Source organism: Centropristis striata, chromosome 9, assembly GCF_030273125.1.
Source record: "Centropristis striata isolate RG_2023a ecotype Rhode Island chromosome 9, C.striata_1.0, whole genome shotgun sequence".
NCBI classification, from domain to species: domain Eukaryota; kingdom Metazoa; phylum Chordata; class Actinopteri; order Perciformes; family Serranidae; genus Centropristis; species Centropristis striata.
In genome coordinates, this window is record NC_081525.1 from 14,878,212 (window position 1) to 14,900,040 (window position 21,829).

Genomic DNA, 21,829 nt, shown 5'->3' on the forward strand with positions numbered 1-21,829 from the left:
TCCTAAGGGCTATTTGCTAATTAAAATGAAATATATTTTTTCCATGCAGATTTGCACCCTTTATTCCTTCTATCTTTTTTTCAACAATGAGATATTTAAGCCCTCTGTGTGCAGTAATACATGCTGAAGTGTTCAGCTGAGGCATGAAAGTGTGCAGTGATTAGTAGACTCTGGGTTAGACTCTTGCTCTGCCAGACCGTCATATAATCTGGCATCAAGGACCCCCATGTAGATACAGATCACTCCATGGTCCTTCCTGTGTTAAGAGTGACCTCTAGCAACCCTATACAAAAATATTTTAAACATTTTGTATTGAGTTGCACTGTAATGAGGGAATGGGTGCAAATACATATCAGCACACAGTCATGCATAATTTTGGACTAAAATGTCAACATTAACCCTCTGGAGTCACCAAAAGCTCAAAATCATGACTTCTTCATCACATCCAGACTAGAAAAGCAGCATGGAGCCCTACTGTAAATTTACCTCTAAAGTTCTGGCTGTAAACTCCATGAGGCCAGTTTCAGTTTGATGATGATATACCAAGTAAAACTGGAGACAAGGTCAAATATATTTAGTATAAAATGATCGAACTGGATGTAACCATCTTATATGTTATATTTGCCACCTTTGTTCACATTTGCAACATTTAAAATTCTTCATTGAGCATGATAGTGTTTTGAAAGTTTAAAAAAAAGATTTAAAATGACTTTTTTTTTCGTAATTTTGTGTCTTTTTTCGGTAATTTTGTGTCTTTTTTAATCCTTTAGTCCAACATAAAATGACACAAAAAGACACAAAATGATCAAAAAAGGCACAAAATGACCAAAGAACCCCCCACAAAAAGACACAAAATGAACAAAAAAGACACAAAATGAACAAAATTGTTAGTCTAACCACACAAGACACAAATAAAATACAGTCACACTAGAATAAAAACCAGAGTTAGATGACAGGATCACACACAATCACAAGATCACATTTATGTTGGTTTTTCTTTGTTTCTTTTTGGTTCAAAATGTTGATCCAGTAAGTCAGAATAAAAAAATAAATTATTATTAGGTCATATAGAAAAAAAACAACATCGCATTTAAATATGTTTTAAGTGGTGTATACAGGCAGGATGAAATTTATTCAAAAATGGACAAAATAGCCCCAGACTCCATAGAGTTAAGTAAGAAGAAGAAGTGAATAAGTGAAGGACCTCCTGACAGTGTTGTTTGGGGCTCCGGAGCAGACCGTGCGCCCCGCTTTGGGCAGCTCTACAGCAGCAGCTCAGCTCAGCCTCCTCCCTCTTCGCCCCGCCTCCAGATGAGTCCCCTCAGTAAAAGGCAGATAGATAGTAGTAAAGTGTTTAAAACTTTGAGCGAGAGGGGCTGTTTAGCTACACTTTGGTCACATAATAGCACGTCAGTTTCGTCGGAAGCCGTTTCTCCCCAAAACAACGGAATGGTGTGACTGTCCAACGGAGAAAATAACGACTTTAATATCCGCATCCACCGGAGCGACTTTAACTTCTATCAAGTTTACTTGGGCATTTTCTGGAGACTCTGCATGGTACGTCCCGAGGAGCTCACGCTTTGAATTGTTACCTTGTTTTTTTAGAACAGTGTGGTTTATCAAAGGACTGTCATTGTATACAGTCTACGTTAATACTGTAAAAACATATATTTTCTAGCTATCTGTGTTTACTTAACCGCCCATAAATCCAGCTGAACATCTGTCTGTTGAATGCGTTGACATGCAGCGTCTTGCTTTCCGTCTTGAAGCTACAAGCTGTTAGCTCACATGTTCATATCCACTTTTCCACTCTTTTTGATCATGTTTTATTAGAAAGCGGAAAACACAGAGATAAACAGAGTGTTTATCCAGCGCTTACAGAGGTTTCCCCCTCAGATAGAGAACAGCATGCGCTCAGTCCGCTCGCTCCTCTGGGATGAAACGTGACTGACAGGGGAACCGTGTCGTGCATTTATATTTTACATGAAAGAAGCGGGACAAATTAACATGACAGTGAAAAGTGACTGCAGCTGAGGTGGAGGTGAATGACTGTGTGCTTATAATGTCAGTGACAGAGGAGCAAGTTCTATATAGAACGTCCCTATCCTTTATTCAACCAGGTAAAAGTCTCGTTAAGATAAAAAAAAAAAATCTCTTTTTCAAGAGAGACCTGGCCAAGAAAGCAGCACTAAAGTGACAAGTTACAACATTTAAACACAGTTAACATAAACAGTTAAATACAAATACAGCATTCACAACAACACTGAAGGAGCCTCAGTAGAGACTTAAATTAAGCAGTCACACTGACCAAGATAAATTATTTCTTTATCCTTTAGAATCGATTTAAATTCACCGATTGTGATCAACTCAGACAATTTCAATTCATTTTGCAGATTGTCCCATGATAAAGGGCGAAGGAGCTATCTTACCTAACTCAGTTCTCACTCTTGGCACCAGCATCTGGACAATGATTTGCGAGCTAGGACCATGTTTAGTTTTTTGACACATGTATGCACACAGGTAAGCAGGGAAGCAGCCCAAGAATACATTTATAGGCTAGATAAAAACTAACCAATGAGACTGCCTGCGGACATACAAAGATGGCATTTCAGCCAAGTTGATTAAGTGTTTAGGACCCTGGAGAAACAGCAGCGTGTAGATGAATGTTACTAATCAACACTTGTTAACAACGTGATGTGATGCACTAAGGATGCATATTTAATGATAAAAAAATAAAATCTCAGTAGCCAGTTCAGGGATATTTGGGTAGAAACACTATCAATTGTGTTTAATATATAAGTGCAAGTAATCAGTATATATAAGAATTAATATTTTAAGTATTTATTGATTGATCTGGTGATTTTCAATGCACTGGTTGATTGTTTTGTCTGAAATATTGAAAAACTCAACGAATAAAGCCCAACGTGATGCTTTCAAATAGCTTATTTTGCCCCATCAGCAGACCGCAAGGGGTAAGGGCTGGGCTTTGTCTAAGAACTCATAGTACCATTAAAGTGATACTAATGCCAAGATACTATACGTGTACTTCATTTGATACCTTTTATTTGTCTACTTAATTTGATTCATGTGGATGGAAGCATTCAATTGAGTAAATATACCACTACCTCTCCTCTCTTCCAAATATTTTTTACATGAACACATTACAAGCTGAACTGCCAGCACCGTTAAATACATATACTGTCGATACGTTAAAGATAAGCCCTACCATTATACAGATGCATTCAATTTGTAATGATGCAAAAACAGAAAATCCTCACAGTGGAGAAGCCAGAACAAGCAGCATTTCTGCGAAAAAAAAAAAAAGTTGCATAATCTTTTTCTGTCAGTTGACTAATCAATTTAGCTCTAATTTAAGTAATTGTATATCATTACTAATGTCTAAAAGTCACATTCATGAAGTTTTATGAGTACTGCAAACCAGACTTGGTACTTATTTTATAGCAGATCATAGATATTTTGGTCAAGAATCGGTTTCCATGGTGCACATCATGCGCAGTGGTCCCGGTCTAAACTCAGACCAGGATGTCACACACCGCTTGGTGTTTCTATACACAGAAGTGTGTTAGGTCTCGGTGTCAAGCTCTGTCTTTAGAATAAGGGCTGTGGTGTGTGGGCACATTTGTGATGGAATGAGTGGGAGGCTGAGAGAACGGCTCTTTTAAGACACATTCATCAGGTCATATGACCACACTAATGTCTAGATGACTTACCATGCAAGCTGGTGTCAGATGAGTAAGTGTTAACATGCTACTCCTGTAACACCAGATGCAATAACACATATAGCACCTCAGCCTATTGTGTTGGAGCCTGCTCTCTTCACTAAGGGCTTTGTGATTACGGGAACATAGTTTCTGCCCTCTGGACCTGAACAACACTTTACTGGGGTGTATGCATACGTGATGACACCGATATAAGCCAGCCCTTTAGCATTGAAACGACCACAAGTATGTAGCTTGGTTTCAGTAACGTGCGGTGCGTTCAGTCTGGGGTCTGCGTGTTGTGATGTACTTTCCAGATCTTCTTTGGGTGAAATAGTTCCTCGGCTTAGACGGTCAGGGTTGAACAGAAGTCACATGAGGTGATTTAAGTTGTTGCTGCAACAAATCCAGCACCGTGGCATGGAGTAAAACCCGTACACTCAACCCAAAACAAGTTAGAAAAAGCTAAGCTCTGTTGCACTGAATTTAACTTTAAAGTTTAAACACTTTTCACATTTTTTAATCTTCAAACACAGCCTTGACTAACAGAGTGAGATACTGCTCTCTTTCACTCTCCAAGCCGCTCTCCTTTGATTTGGTTTTTGCCTCACAGAAGGTATTGCAACACAGTTTACCTTCGTTTAGTCAGTGAGGAGATGAAGGTCAAGGAGAGGCATAAATCAAACAGAGGGCACTGGCTCTCCTTGACTAGCTGAAAGTGTAATATTTGTCATGATCTTCCAAAATGACTTCCCAGCTCCCGCAGCTGCAGAGCAGTGAAAGCCCCTTTTGTCCTGTGCAGGCTGCTTGCACTGCAGAGCGATGCACCTAGTACTGTATGCCTCACTTCCTCTACACCCTCTATGGTTCACCACGAGTCAGATAGGCGCACATCTGTCTCTTCCACGTGGTATTGCGCTTCTCACAGATACAGCGCTCTCTTTAAACTGAGTGCAATTCCTGTCACAGCACCTTTACCACATGGGCTTGACATTCGACTCAAGTTACAGTAACAGTTACAGTAGTTTTGTTGTCATAAGAATCAGATATCAGAAAAATAGTTTGCATAGCGTTTTCAGTGGACCACATCATTCTAAAAGAGAATGTTTGGGTTGTGGCTGCAAATGCCTTGTACCAATATATAATTAGTCAGAGGCCAAAACATACTGTTTGAAATTATTGTTGAGAGTATATTTTGTACAAATTGAATCTTTCTATATTCCCCTTTGAACCTTTATTCAACCTCTAAAAACATGGGGCTAGATTTTTTGTAGAGCTCTCTCTTTTTTTGGGATGTAATAGACCTTAACTTTACAAATGTGTCAGAATGTATATGTTCCTAATAGTGTGGGAAGGGAAACACTGAATTAGTCATGGAAGATGAGAACCGTACAGGTTTTCCTTTTGTATCAAGCAGAGAAAAAAGTTGTGTCAATGTGAATTTGCCTTACTTGACATGCCACATTCTATGATGTCACTATTGCAAATGCGCACATTGCAGTGTTAGTTCCAAAACAATATATTCTGCAGCACTAGTTCCTCTTCTGAAAATCAGCTGGTTGATAACCTGATATGGTATCTACATATCAGTATCTATGTTTTCGATATGGGCCAATATGAAAATGTTTTATACAGAACAAAAATGCAGAAAATGATGCTTGACGTGATTTAAAATTGGTGTGATATAGCTAATAATATTATTTTTATTTGTTCTTTATTTAAAAGGTTAGCAGGTGACTGATACTGAACATATAGTACTGATGTTTATTTTGTTACTTTTCTTTTCAGTGGTCATTTCTAGACTTGGTTTTCAGTGTTATAAATTATATGTATAATGCACAATATTTTAGAATAATGTTGAATATTCTTAAATAAAATACTTAGAACACAGACTTCTGGGCAGACTTCATAGTCATATCAGTGCAAAATTGGATTACAATCCACATAGAAAGACTCTATTTTAATTCCAGACTGCCAGATTGTAATATGTAAAAAAAGTAAGTAAATAAATAAAATAAATCCCCTAAAAAAATCGGTATTGGTATCAATCTCAAAAATCCCATATTGATCAAGCTCTATTTAAAAAAAAATTCCCTTTCAGTTATTTACAATTTGTTTTTTCACAGTGAAATTGTATTTTACTGTCAGTTTGACTTGATTCATAAAGTCCAATGTCATGATGAACTAAAAAAATGTTTAGCATCATTAGTGTATATTAGTACATTGCCTTATTGCTGCATCATTGTAGTTTGAAGTTATCTTACTGAAGTTAGAGCCTGAGGCGAGGTCATGCTAATTAGCGTATGGTACTAAACTGCTTATTTAAGACCCCAATGGAGCATTCAGTGTTTCCTGGCGCTCTCAATTAAAGTGTGTTAATAACCTGTGGCATGTTCCAAAGTGTTTTACACCCAACAAGCCAGTCAGCCGTCCCACGCACTCCTCACACACTCTGACTGGCTGTGGCCAGCGGGAAGGTGTGTGCAGCATGGTCCTTTGAAGCATGCATGACCCCCAATTAACCCGCCAGGATTAATCCCCTGGGCTCCTAACTGCTGCTCCTCTTGTCTCATCTCATCACACCCACGGGGTATATTAAGCAGAGCCCAGTTCCCTGCTGTTTGTCCACGTTCAATACGACCCTCTTCTTCTGCTTGACTTTCTCTACTTTTGTTCACTTTGCAGCTGGGGCTTGAAGCTGACTTCCTACAGACTGCTTCATAGAGAGTGACACCTTTGAGAAAGGCCCGATCATCCACTTTTCTCATACTGGAAGCTACAGGATGGCGAGAAGATTCCCCATTCCCTTGTTACTTCTGGCTCTATGCTGCCTGGCATCTGCAGGTAAGTTTCTACATGTGAAACTAAAAGAGTTATCCATCACACAAGTATGGGTCACTTGTGTCCGTTATCAGGAATGAATGGATGTGTCGGAAAGTTCTGGCTTCTCCGTTGCCTGGGCGACGCCCACCTCGAAGGGCGTGAACCTGTTTATACTTTGTTCACTTGCCAAAAAATAATCACAAAGTACATTCATTTATATTTTCAGAATCTTAAGTCTAAACTCTGTTTACCTGGTAACTTAACAAGAGGGTTCAACTAATGCCTGTAATAATCATTCCCAATTAAAAGATTGTTCACAAGTCCAGTAATTAGGAAGAATCGTAGATATTTCTAGTCCACTGAGCTCATAGAACCCTTTAGCTCAGCTGTTAGCTAAAATGCTAAGGTTATACGAGCAAGATTGAAAGTCAGTAGCATTGGTTGACAAACAGTAATTATAATTTAACAGTGTGTTAAACAACAAACTAGCCAGCTATCCAGCCATGTTATTGTCCCGAAGTCAATACAGAGATTTTCATGAACAAAAAAATCAGTGGTGGGAAAAGTATTCAGATCTTTTACTTAGATAAAAGTACTAATACCACACTGTGAAATTACTCCAATACAAGTAAAAGTCCTGCATTCAAAACTTACTGAAGTAAAAGTACAAAAGTATCACCATCAAAATGTATTTAAAGTATCAAAAGTAAAAGTACTCATGATGCAGAATGGACCCAAATATCACCAAATATATCATTAGATTATTTGTATGGATGCATTTATGTATCTTGTAATTTTCTCAAGATAGGGCTCATTTAACTACCAATTACCTTATGAGGTTAAATTAAAAAAAAACATCTTATCACTTTAAATTTATCTTGATTTGCAGGTCAAAAGTAACTAAAAGCTGTCAACTAAATGTAGTGTATGTAGTACAATATTTACTTTAAATGTGGTGAAGTAGAAGTATAAAGTTACATAATACCAAAGTGAAGTACAAATACCTTAAAATTTTACTGAAGTACCGTACTTAAGTAAATGTACTTAGTTACATTCAACCACTGCAAACAATGTAATGTCAGTGTTGCATAGGGATTTGAGACAATCACTTATGTAAAGTACACTTTTCAAAGTATTTTTACCAATAAGTTCAGAGAGGCATCATATTGGCATTTATAGCTGTGCATTGTTAATAATAATAATAATAATAATTCATTTTATTTAATAGGGCGCCTTTCAAGGCACTCAAGGTCGCCTTACAACATGGAAAAAAACAAAAAAACAATCAGAACATCATACATATCATACAATCTAAACAAATCAGAATATTTACAAATACATTTACAATTAAGGAGGGGAGTTTGTGTGGAGGATCAAATGGAGTGAGCGAGTCTGAACAGGTAGGTCTTGAGTTGTGATTTGAATTGATTGAGAGATGTGATGTTGCGAAGGGAAGGGGGAAGGGAATTCCAGAGCAAGGGAGCAGAGCGACTGAAAGCTCTGCTCCCCATGGTAACCAGACGGGCAGGGGGGACAGAGAGGTGGGTGGAGGAAGAAGATCTGAGTGGGCGGGCGGGTGTGGCAATGTGGAGGAGGTCAGAGAGGTATGGAGGGGCGAGGTTGTGAATGGCCTTGAAGGTGAGCAGTAGAGTTTTGTACTGGATGCGGTGTGTGATGGGGAGCCAGTGGAGCTGCTGGAGGACTGGTGTGATGTGGTGACTGGATGGGGTCCTTGTGATGATGCGGGCTGCTGAGTTCTGTACCAGTTGTAGTTTGTGAAGAGTTTTTTGCGGAAGTCCAAACAGGAGAGAGTTGCAGTAGTCAAGACGGGAGGTGACGAGACTGTGAACCAGGATGGCAGCTGTGTGGGGTGTAAGAGAGGGGTGGAGGCGGTTGATGTTACGGAGATGGAGGTAGGCCGAGCGGGTTATGTGACTGATGTGTGAGGTGTATGAGAGTGTGCTGTCAAGGATGACACCCAGACTCTTTACCTTGGGGGATGGAGAGATGTTGGAATTGTCTATGGATATTGTGAAACTGGGAGATTTGGATAGGGTGGTTTTTGTGCCAATGAGTAGAATTTCTGTTTTGTTGCTATTCAGTTTCAGGAAATTGGATGAAAACCAGGACTGTATTTCGAGGAGGCAGTCAGTGAGGAGGGGGGGAGGGAAGGTGGACTCAGGTTCAGTGGAAATGTGGAGCTGGGTGTCATCCGCATAGCAGTGGAAGTTGATGTGATGTTTCCGGAAAATGTAACCAAGGGGGAGTAGGTAGATGATGAATAAGAGGGGTCCCAGGACAGAGCCTTGGGGCACCCCAGTGGTGACTGGGAGTGGTTGTGATGTGAATGATTTGAGTTGGATGAAGTGTGTGCGGCCAGAGAGGTAGGATTTGAACCAGTTGAGGGGGGTGTGCGTGATGCCTATGGAGAGGAGTCTGTCAAGGAGGATGGTGTGTGAGATGGTGTCGAAGGCCGCACTCAGATCAAGTAGGATGAGGATGGAGAGGAGACCGGAATCAGCTGCGAGGAGGAGGTCGTTGGTGATTTTGAGTAGTGCAGTTTCAGTGCTATGGAGAGGTCGGAAGCCGGACTGGAATTGTTCAAAAATGTCATTGCGGGAAAGGTGGGAATGGAGTTGAGTGGCAACAGTTTTTTCCAGAATCTTTGACAGAAATGGCAGATTGGAGATGGGACGGAGGTTGTTGGGGTCGTTGGGATTTGCACCAGGTTTTTTTAGTATTGGGGTGACAGCAGCTGTTTTGAGGGGTGATGGGACAATTCCAGTAGTGAGAGAGGAGTGGATTATGTGTGTGATGAGGGGGGCCAGAGAGGGAATGGTGGCTTTGACAAGAGTAGTTGGAAGGGGGTCTAAGCGGCAGGTTGATGATTTTGATTTCTTGATGGTATCAGTAATTACAGAGAGTGGGGGGAGGGTAAATGCTGAGAGAGTGTGGGAGGGGGGCACAGATGGAAATAACGGAGATGAACTATGAGAGGCACTGGGAGCAAGTTGTTGGTGGATGTTGTGGATTTTAGTAGTGAAAGAGGATAGAATAGTGTTGCAGGAGGCGGTAGAGTACATCTGTGGTGGTAGTGAGTCCGGAGGTTGAGTGGTGTTGCGGACGAGTGAAAAGAGGGCTCTTGAATTGCCATAGGTGGAACTGATTAGATCTGTGTAGTAGATCTAATCAGAGAAATAGAGATCTAATCATTAAGAAATAATGGACAACCTGGAGCCAATCACAATTGAGTATTCACCCAAATCACGGTATAATACTGTTTGTTTACATCCATACAAATAAATTAATTGTCACTGGTAGGAGCCAACCCATGTGACTCTGGTATCGATACTGACTCTGCACAAAGCCTTGCAGTGCTGTGTATGTTGTCAGTCAACCACAGCTTCGCCCATACTCTGGGATTTTCCACCGTTTCTCCCAGCATGCCTTTTCTAGACAGTGCTTGTCAGAGTCGTGAGTAAGGGGGATTTACATTTAAGAAAGTGCTGACAAGTTCAATCTGAAAACACAAACACTCAGCAGATCTACTGTGTACCTGTCAGATTGATTGGAATGAAGCTCAGATACTGCCAAATACCTTGTAATTTATAGCCGTTAAGCTGGCAAACAAAAGACAGAGAGAGAGGAAATAAGCAAGCAAACTGCTACAAAGATGAATACAGGAAATGTGTGCGTTATCAGTGTGTCATATCAGTCAGTGTAAGGCTCAGGATGATGCCACTTACTGCCACAACACACCCCATAAACTCTATCTAATTGATGAGAAATACTGATATTCTCAGTTTTAGAAATGTTTATGACCTTTTAAGATTTATATCTGTGATGCCCTACTACTTTCTTACACCCACCTCTATATTCGTTAGATAGCTCTTCTTGTTTTTGTACTTGTTTCTGGCTGCAGGAGGCAATGACTGACTCCCTCAGAATAATGATATATAAAATAATCTAATCTAATAATAATCCTGATAAAAAAATCTTTTTGAAATTGTGTTATTCCTTTGTTGATTAGTATTGTAAAAAAAATAATGATTCAGCTCCCTTTTATAGTCACTGAATCAGTTGGTCTGAATGTTTTTTCTTAGGTGCTTTGAGCTAAAGGCAAATATCACCATACTGACGTAATGTTGGCATGCAAAATTTGTGTCCTAATTCCACACAGCAGTTCATACTAAGCCTTGTAATGTCATTTGGGGACCATGAATTTACTAAACTTTAAGATATTTCATCCTGAACCAAAAATGCCAACCTCCTGGTGGCACTAGCTGAAATATCAAGGCAATGCATCCTCTGAGGACCATTAATTTCTGTATTAACTCTCATGATGATTCTGTCAATAGTTGGCTGACTAACCAACAAACATTGCAATAAAGTCCTGCTGCTAGCGTGGCTTACTTAGTGTTCAGATGGCCCGCCGGGACATCGAATATAGTGGAGATGCTGATATTATATAAAACTACAAGATCTAAGTAATCTATAGACCCTAGCATGTCAGGATATCGTGTCAGGAAGTTGTCGAAATAACCCTGCAAAGTTAGGCTATTTTGGCGATTTTCAAAGCGTTTATGTGACCTCTGACGTTATGCTATCTGAATGAAAATAGGCTCATTGGGTAACACAAGTCTCCTCATTATGCTGATAACAGGCAGTTTAAGGCAAAAATCAGTTCAAATTTAGTTCAAATTTGCCATTTCCACCTACTGTATTTGAATATTTGTGCACACTGAGGTTCCTAAACAGGCTTTGAATTACATAAACTGGCTATCACTGGAAAGCTGAGACTCTTGTGGATTCAATGAGCCCAATTTGTGGCATTTATTGTTGACCTGCTATCTCTCCCTAAACATCCACTGCCCACAACCACCAATTCTCAAAAAAAAGGACCTTGAACACGAACTGGTTAAAGTCAACACAAATATATAAATATGTAGATTATGGCTTCAGTACAATAACCTGTTTGGTATGTTTAATAATGCAACATTCCAGGGAAATTCATTGTATCAGTCAAACTGCCAATGATATAGGCCGACATCTTGCTGATCAGATTTCAGACAGTTTTTGCAGTAACTCCACCCTTGTTTATCAACAAAAGTATGACATGGGAAAGACTTATTAAGAATGTACAATTTCAATTATCATTATTGTTGCCCAAAAGAATTAGAGGAGTTTTTACTGTCACCCACATAGGCTTCAAAACTCAGCAGCGGTTCATTTAATTTTGACCAAAATATTCAATTCACTGACCAAAGCCCAACACTCAGCCCAACACTCTGATGAAGAATCTGCGAAGATGGCAACAATCTGGCAGGAACCACGGTGAGAATCTTGTGTACATTCCTCTTTTTCATTTTTTTCAGGTTGTGAAATGTCCTGTTTACGGACTGGTTTCACAGTATATGGCTTTGGACTTGAACTCACTCCAGTTTTAATCTTCAACATCCCGTATTGTTTTTCCGTGGTTGCACAGAAATAATTACCCAGTAGGAGGCACGCTACATAACCAGCTCTCCAAAAACGTTTTTGTGCATTTTTCATGCTTTCTGTCTGCCGCCATAGGTTATTATTTCAGAAGTTGTTCTCTATTCTCTGGAGGATTGAACCGCACACTAGAGAGCTGACTTTTACTCAAAACAATAGCAGTGTAGTCAGTATGTGCTGTGGGTAGAGCAAACATCATTTCTCCCACAATGCCAGGATCTCCAACACAATGAAGTCACGTATGAAGTTTTCCTCTAAATTCTTCCTCATGCGGCACAACACATTGTTTTACTGTGTCACAAGGGACAGATATTTACAGTTAGACAACCAAATGCCCTTTCCCCCAAAGTGCCCTGCCAGCCAGTGTACTTAGTGATTTACACACAAATCTTCAGATCCTCTTGGAGTAACAGTAACAGGTATTAAAAGACATTCTTCCACCTCTATTTGGCCAAATCAACTTATCTTGTCTTATCTTTCAGTAGTTAGCTTATCAATTTTGTCATCTTTTTTAACACCTACACATCAGCCTATCTTTTACCTCTCTCGCTCTCTCTCTCTCTCTCTTTTTGTCTAATTCTATCATCTCGCAGCATCTGTGTAAACAGTCACATCTGCCCTCTAAACTTGTCAGGAGAGTTCTTACGTAATGTTTAGATTAGTCTGCAATGAGTCTTCTCTCAGCGTAATGCTATCCAGGATCTGGGCCTCCCATAACTCTTAAAAGTCAGACTGAAAGCACCTTGACGTCCATATTTCAAGGCTCTGTTCTGCTGCTTCAATCTATTTTTTTTTTTGCTGTTTATAACTTTTTCTTCCATATCCTTACTACCAGTTTGCGGTTGCCTCTCTTCAGCTTGCCAGAACGGTTATTTTTTGAAGGATATATTGTGGACATTTGGGCTGAGTTTGGGTTTCGCAGTGAAATAGAGTCTTGCAGGAGCTGTGCCAGGTATTAATTTGAGGCACTTGCCAGAAACAGCGCCGGCAGGATGCTGGTTATACTGGAGGCACAACGCCGGGCTGGTGACTCACTGACAAACACAGCAGCCTCACTGATTGCAGAAGTACTTTCTCCTCCTCCTATATAGCCTTTCCTGATTTTACTTATGGGGCGGATTGATGAATGATGGTGCTATTAGTGCTGATCTGTCTTCAGCTATTCATTATGGAACCACATAGTCTTACAACGGGATTGTTAAACAAAACAATAACTGGAAAGGGAATAGAATTGTGCTCAAATTCAGAGCGCATATGTTTTTTACAGTAACGTAAACAACTTTCTCTCTGTCTGCATTTTTGTATACTCTTGGCAGACAACAGCCACTGTGGTGCCAGAAGTGGTTTTAATGTTTTTTCCCCCTACAGTTGAGCAAAAGGTTTCGTCTTTATATCCACAACGCTTTTATAGGGCCAGAAAGAGGGGGACTGCCAAAATGCATTGTGCAACCGCTGTAATCTGAGAGGTGGGGTAGCCAGGGGGAGGAGAGAGGCGGGCGCAGGCGTGGGCCGTCTGGTCCAAATCGACACACTCCACACACGTACAGCGTGCCAAACCGACAAAGTCCCTTCCAGCATGCTAAACCAGATGTTGCCCTGTGATTCATGCTAGGAGCACAGAGGCAGTGTGCTGCTAGGCAGAGTGGTTGGGATGTTTACATAGCAACGGGAGTCCCGTTTGTGTCTAATTACAGGTCTGCTCTCCCCCATGGAGGGCCTTTATCTTAACAGGGCTGTCAAGGAGGAGACAGCCATGCTGGCACTGTTTATATATTTTGCTTATTGAATAAAGCACACCCTAATATTACCCGCTTTAATGAACAGCAGTGTATAAATTAGATTGTGGGATATTTACTTTGATTAACTCACTCCGTCTGCGACTCTCTCAAGTAGACACACTCGCAAGAAAGAGTGCCTGCATGAGCATCAGCAGACAGCGCTTTACAAATAGACTCATATCTCCTTCCAGCTCCATCATATCTGGTCAGCTTCCCATAAAGAGGTGGCTTACGCAAATCTACAGGAGTAAACTGAGTCCCACCCCCTTTCCCCTCTATCTGTCTCTCTCTCTGTCTGTCTCTCTCTCTCTCTCTCTCTCTCTCTCTCTCCATAGTTCCAGTAAGCAGGCGTGTAAATAATTTCGGTCAAAGCCAGTAATGGGAGACAGCTGGGGTGATCGTGCGTTTTCCATTGTGTTTCACGTCCCGATAAAAAAAAAAAAAGGCCACTGGAGCTGGGGAGAGCTAGAGTAAGTGAGTTATGCGTGACTTCATTGAAGAAAGAGACAGTTATTGTGCAAAACTCGACTCCCTCTATTCCGAGGGAAAAAAAAAAAGGGTAATCGCGTCATATCAGTCTAGGTTCAGATTATTTTTCACCTAAGTGAGTTTATCGGAACTTTAGTTGCCTAATCATGTTGCAAATGTGCCAATTTCTTTGTGCATTACTCTTTATCTGCAAAAAAGTCCAAATATGGGATTTTAGCTGAAGGCTTCCAGGTGGTGTCTTTCATCAGACCAGCCCCCTCCTGGGGCCTCACCTTCCCCACTCCTTTTCCACCAGATGAGTCCTGCTGAAAGACCATGTCCCAATTTTGGAATGGCCCTTTGGAAAACAGGAGTGTCTGTCCAAAAAATGACAGCAGGGCCTTTACTTTGCCCTAAATAACAGATATTTGGGTTAGGTCACGAACACACACGCACTTGGAAATGCTTTCTTTTTCCACTTGTTTTTCAAAATTTGATTTCAAATATCTAATAGAGACAGGAGTTGTGGTCTAGTTTGTTGTAGGAATAAAGTAACCATTAGCTACAGTGGTATGCCTTTTACAAAGCACTGCAATAGGCAAATTAAAAACAGAACCAAACAAAAACACTTATAAAAGTGACATTTTAGTAGCATATCTCTGTGTTACATCATCTGCTATCTTTGTATTTTTTTACTGTACTTCTTTTCATGGCATATTTATTGTCTTGCGACTATTCAAACAAACCTATTATTCATCACACTTTCCGTTTGTTAACTGTCCAGTAAAGAGGCCTTCCCAGCGTCCTTTGTACGTGTTAAAACACGAGGCAGCATGGCATTTGACAAGTCATTCTTCTTCTTTTTTGCCCTCCCTTTCCTGAAGATGAAGAACCCCGGAGGAATGTATTCCCCTCCAGCTTGTGTGAAAACGCTGTCCGCCTTGCCCTTTCTCACCTCCCTGGCCTCCTTCACACAGGGCTCACACACTGGTACAAAGGCCCAGCATTGTTTCATTCTTTGCTTTCTGTTGATGGCAACCTGCTGCTACTCAAAGGCCTCTATTATCACATCTGAGTGATGATGTTTATGTAAAATATCACAGGACCACAGGAAGGACATCTTTTTTGGTCTGCTATTTGATTGATGTTAAAAAAAAAAAAAAACACCACATCAATGCATCAATGTGCTCGGTGTTATTGATTTAGTAAAAGTTTTTCCACATGCCCCTAAAAAATAAGTGAGCCCAGGCTTATCTGTTGTTTTTTTCCTGTGCAGGGTGTGTCAATTTGGTTTCTATATGGGAAGTAGGGCTGTTCTTGACTGAACAAATTCATAGTATACTAACATTCTATGATTTTATTCATTTAATTTATATTTCATTAACATCAAACTGAGTTTCTCCACAAATAATTACATAAAAGCACCACTTTATATCTCAAATTTACCAGAGAAGTGCTTCTACATTTCTTTGAAATAAGTAATTGAGCATGTATAGGCATAAAAAATGACTTAAGGACTAAAGAAATTCGACTGAGAGGGGGCAGCCCTAAATAAGATAAGATATGACTTTATTTATCCCGCAGTGGGGATGATTTAGTGTGTCAGTCTTTCATTCTTTTAGCCAAACTCTTAAAAAGTTCGGCATTGCGATATTTGTGCAAAGTCCTGTTGATATGCATAATGTCATAATGTTCAAAAGTAGGTTTTTATCCTTCCTGCTTTTTTGGGGTTGCTTGCATCGCTACACCAGCGTTGCAAACTGTTGGCTAGTTATCCTGAATCTGTTGTATTAGCCTGTCCTCTTGTCAAAACATCACTATAGGTCGTATTTCTCCGTCTGCTCTTTACCTACATTTAGTTTAAACTGTCTTTCATAATGCCAAACCAGAAGTTTTTTGGCCTGAACCTAGTTTCACAACATAAATCCACACAAACTGCAGTCTTTTTATTTACAACCGTGGACCGTACGTGTGTGCTAATTTTAGAATGCGCAGTTGTACCACAAGCCGCGAAACCTTAATATTGGCCCTGAAACGCGAGCCGCGGTACGTGCCTACGTGTCGTAATTTGTGGTACTGACCTCTTCTGGTGTTTATGTTGGAGGACTTGTTGGTTGTGTGCATGTCCAAAAAATTCTTCTAAAACTGGAATATCGGAATTTCCCACATGTCAATCAGAAATGCTACATTCGGCGTAAAGCCTAATTTGGAATATCCGAATGGAATATTCTGTTTACATGACCTGTATGAAACATTGTCATATTCACAATAGTGGAATATTAGTCTACATATTAATGTAGTCTTTTTCCTTCTGATCTAGATAGTCCGGTTCAGACATGACATGTATGAAATGTGCAAGTGTAATTGCACATTATGATTTACCGCATTGTGTAGGCCCTTCAACATGTTTTCAAACATCTTTACATTCTGTGGCTTTTGGAATTTCCGGACTTAAACAAACGTCCTTCAGGCTTTCAACTAACCTTTTACCCCCGGCCTGTCTAACATATTGACTTTCTATCGCTGCTAGTGGATGATATTAAATACAGTACAGTGAGGATTTCTGACAAGGCAGATGATCCAACACAAATGAAATGAGGCTAATATCAAGTTGGACAACATAAGTGACCTCTGGGGCACAGCTCCCTGCATCCCCTACTGTGGTTGAATCTCTGTGAATGCAGATGAAGTCGCTCCTCCCAAACCCCCACCAAGCTGCTGTCAGGGAACATGGCTTTTGCAGGCATCTGTGATTGATGAGTGAGATGCCCTTGGAACAGCAGGATACACATTTCTCTCCATTGCCTTGTTTAACCAGGAAAGGCACTTCTGCTTGGGTACTTTTAGTAGTGCTAAGTACTGCAATGTGCAGTGTGAGCTGATGGCTGATGCAGTCCACTTATGGTGGCTAAGGTCATGTTCTGGTAAAGCTATCAAATAATTGTGCCACTACACTGTTGTTACATTTTTCACTCTTTCTGTAATTACCAACCAAGTCTTCACTTGTTTTGGATCTGCTCAGGGTAAAACATTAACTACTTTATATCTAAGTATTCCCTCAAAAGGAATTATGTAGAAAAATGTTTGATATTTTCCATTGTTATTTAGTTGACCACATCTATAGTTTTATGTTTATACTCTAAACTGTTCTGGCTTAGTTTGTCCAAATGGTTAGTCTTAACCATTTACTTATTTTGAGCTTCACGAACAGCCAGTTCTTGTTTCGTGACCGTGCTGACAACTTTTTTGTTCTTTGATAATATCGGTTCAGACAGCACATGTCAACACCCATCAGTAAAGACATACAGTGGTACAACAGCCTGTAAAGTCTTTAGTCATATGCACACATGCTCGGCTGTCTCACTTTACACAGTGGCTCCTGTGTTCCTCTGGGAATCAGCCTTGTCATCCATCTCTTCAAAGCCCTCTGATTTATGTCTGCATTTAGAGGTAGAGAGAAATGTTCCCACTTCCATCTCCTCTGCTTGCCCATGGCTACACATGCCCCTTGTAATTGGTATGTAAGTATTTTTTCCAACTAATGGTGATGGTTTACCAACAGGTGCCCACTGCATCTGTCAGGGCTGATGAATAATAACCAGGCTCACTGTCAGTAACAGAAAAATGTTCGGCCTACCTTTCGTTGCTCATAATATATCAACGACTCTATCTCTATTAAACAGAGCTTTTTGACATTGTTTTCGATCAGTTACAAATGTAACTCCTGCCATGAATGTGAAAAACAGGGCTCATTGAAACAAAGCAGCTGTCCTACCTTCTTGGCTAAGGTTGTTGGGGCAGTATCTTGCAAATCTAATAGAGAAAGGAATGCCCACCTCAGGATAAAATGGGATAACTTTGGTGAACCTTTAACTTTTTAGTTTTTATCAAAATGTTCCCAATACTAGCCAAAACTGCAGCAAAACAAATTGCATGAAGACCCACCAGTATTACTTTGTGTTCAGTGCTTCTAAGCAAGTGCTGTAATGCTAACACACTAAATTAAGATGTGGTAATATACTGTATATAAATAATATTGTTAATATAAGAATGACGACCTGACAGCTCCCCAAAAGTGAAGCCAAAACATCTTAATTGCCCCCTGGTGGCTGGCTGCAGAACAGGTCAATAATCCCACCCCCTCCATGTAACTGGATGGGACATGAGCTAAACATAAAACTCAAACTATAAGTCAGGTACATTTTTCCCAAAGATGGCTTCTGTCATTTCTGGAACTTCCTATCACACGATGTTAAAAACATGTTGAAAACATGAGTGTAACTTCATGAATGACAGATGTAATTGAGTTGCGATGGGTCAGGCAAGTGTTGGGCAGAAACTCTCTACCATGGCTCCACCAGTCAATCATTACTGCCCAGACTCTGGCCCCAAATTACGTCAAAAGCTCAAGATGGCAGCCGCTGTATCCAGAATATTTTGGCTTCACTTTTCTACAGTGGGAGAAAGTGGGGATTGGTCGTCTGTTCCTTATGCAGTCATATTAGCAGCTCTCTGGAGCTGCTAATATGACTCTATAAGACTCGTAGGTTTCGTTCAGACTGCAGGCAAATCCGATTTGTTTATGACATCAGATCTTTAAGACAGACTGCAAGTAATTAAATCAGTTTTGTGTGTCCGGACATCACCAACCTACCTGCATGGGTTGCTCTAGAAATGAGTAATGTAGGTCCATCATTTCACCCTCCAAACAATCGCACGGTGCCAAGTTGAAATGCATAAAATGTATTTTACTGTCGATCCTCAGACTTTTGTCCTCATTGGTGCTCTGCAAGTAGCAGCATGGATTCTCTTCAGCACTACAGTTACTCTGGATCTGATGCTGTCATTGTGTGTTGTGTTTCGGGGGCGACGCAAAAGACAGTTTGAAATTTGATGTGAGCGGCTAGAGCACATGGAATTGTATTTCAAACCACCTCCAAATTTGGTTTGGATCTGATTTGCAAAATTTTCATTTCTTGTGTGTTTTTGCTGTCCAGACTTTTCAAAATCCATCTGGACTGGACTGGACTAGTCTTGTATTTGGTACCTACCTCCATTATGGAAAGTATGATAAGTAATGAATTATTTACTAAATTGGTATACATGTATATCGATGCAGTAAAGTACATTCATGCTTTTCCTTTATTGTGCCTCCTACCAAACCTACGTTATTGCAAATGAGAGAGATGTATTGTTAACAGCACTGGTTTCCTTTGTATTTAGTGCCTTCACTATTGCTGACGTTTTTATATCCACAGGGATGCGGTTTATTGTCTGAACACCTGTTAACATACTTACAATCTGAAAAAGCTCTGCCTGCATACCTTTACTTGTGTTTGTTCCACATCTCTCACACAGATAAAATATAATCCATTGAAACTTCTAGCTGTTTTTTCAATGATATGCCAGCTGACAAGATTATAGTCAATGAGCAATAAAAAGTGTTTGGGTGATATTGAGTTCCAGACAAGTTTTCAGGATATCTTACTTCAGATTTCACACTTTGAAGGTTGACTTTACGACTTCCCTAATGGAGTACGGGCTCACTTATACCCTCCTCCCTTCATCCCCTTCCAGCTTCCTCCTCTTATGCCTGAATTTAACAGTCCGGAGATAAATCCTTTTCATAGGCAGGCGAATGAAATGAACCTACACTACCCTTATGAAAGGCTTTACTCACTTCCTGTAGTAGTGGCTCAAGGTTCAGGGGTGAGTGGGCTGCGCTAATGTCAACACTGCAGAGCTAGTGATTCTTTAGTCCAAAGCCCCTTAGGAAAACAAGAGCGGGCAGAATATTACGTTCCCTAAACTGGTTTGCATAGTTCGTGGTCCATGGGAATCATGCCCTGCAGTCAAAAAGAAAGGAGACCAGAGGATTCATTTAATCCTGTATTTCATATGGGAACTGGGATATCTTAGGTAGGGATGAGAGATAAAGAAACAAAGAGGCCCCATTGTTCGACTTTGTATTTATTGTAATTAAATTGGCCTTATTATTATTTCTTTACATTATTGGATGATTTTTTTTAAATGCACAGTTAGCCTACATGCTACAGGCCTACAGGCTACATGGGATACTGGGAACTAGCCGTGAGGATGTGTATACACACACAGGGGAGAGGTTCTGTTTGTTTATCTTCGGAAATGGCTTTGTGGGAATATCAGATTTGTCCCTAACTGGCACACAGACTGACATCACTTCCTGTACCCAAATCTTGGCCGAGTGCCGCAGTGTGGAAGGAAACAGAGTGCATTCTCTGGAAACAGGCGTTCATCACAAGTCAGAAAGGAGAGGACTTTATTGACAAATGCACCTAGCAGGGAAAATCCTGTGTACTTTGGTAATATTTCAATTTGTACATGGTCCATGTTCCAGTTTTATGTCCTGAATTAAACTTGGTGCTCAGACAGAACTTTACTTTTAAAGCAATATCTTTGTCTATAGGATAGTGTACTAAATATTTAAGTTGTTTTGGACTATTGGTAGGGGAAAATGAGACATTTGAATACTTGTACTAGGCATTTTTATGTATTTTATGACATTTTATAGCTCAAATGAAACAGTTGCAGCCCTTATGTCCTGTTGCAACCCTGATACTGACAACAGGACATGCATTCTTCAGTTTTACATTTTTTGGCCATCTTCTCATTGGAATAATTTCCATTCCATCCATCTACATGACTAATTTAAAATGTGTGATCATATAACATGAGCGTCAAGTATTTACTTCATAATGCACTTATGCATATAATCAGTGGAAGTTCAAACATAGAAAATTACATTTTACACAGTAGTATTTCTTTTCAGCTCTGGGTCCCCCAACTTTCCAAAAAAGCTCTTGTAATTCCTGTCCCATCCAGTTTCACTTATGTTTTTGCAGTTGTTAAAAACAACTGGTTCAGTTATCTGCATATTGTCATTTTACATAGTGATTGCTTTCTTCCCTTAGAAAGTGATGTAGTTGCACTTTGAAAAGCCTGTCTAGTCAAAAGTGTGACAATGAAAGCAGAACTTTCGATCACCTTTTTTTCCATGTTATAATAGTCGAGAATAAAACATAAATGAAAGAGATAATAAATCATAAAAAGGTTAGAGTCTAAGGAGCCTGCCAAAGAATGTGAAAAGTGTCTAGTGACATCATGTTCACTTCCTGCCTTACCTCTAACACCATCCCAGTTAAGCCTAAATGCATTTTAAGCAATGTAAAACAATAAAAGACTATAATGAATATCTTATACAGAAATAGCATATCCAGTGTTGCTCTTTGAATCAGTTTGTGTAAATTCAGTGCTAATCCCCCCAAAAGACATGATTGAAAAAATATACATTGAACTGTTGGTGGTTAGAAGTAAAAAGAGGTAGATTAAAGTGCGTGTCAGTCACAAGTCTTTACTTTTACTTACTTACTTTTTGTGTAGAATGAGTTACACTTCAGGGAACCCTGGTGATGAACTGTGCACAGATGGACCAGCACGAAAAAGTATGTGCATATTGCAAAACTCAAGAAGTTTCAAGACAATGAAACTGCATCCTCAATTAAACAC

The 21,829-nt window shown here is 40.0% G+C and overlaps 1 protein-coding gene across 1 annotated transcript in view; it reads left to right on the plus strand.

Annotated features, from left to right (window-relative positions):
• Nucleotides 1-1,364: 1,364 nt before the first annotated feature.
• The window catches only part of tgfbr3 (transforming growth factor, beta receptor III), an 89,714-nt gene continuing 69,249 nt past the window's right edge, over nucleotides 1,365-21,829 (plus strand). Inside the window, exons 1-2 of the mRNA XM_059341102.1 lie at nucleotides 1,365-1,557; nucleotides 6,405-6,563. Of these exons, the coding sequence (XP_059197085.1) occupies nucleotides 6,503-6,563 (61 nt within the window). The 5' untranslated portion in view covers nucleotides 1,365-1,557; nucleotides 6,405-6,502. The remainder of the gene's footprint in view (nucleotides 1,558-6,404; nucleotides 6,564-21,829) is intronic.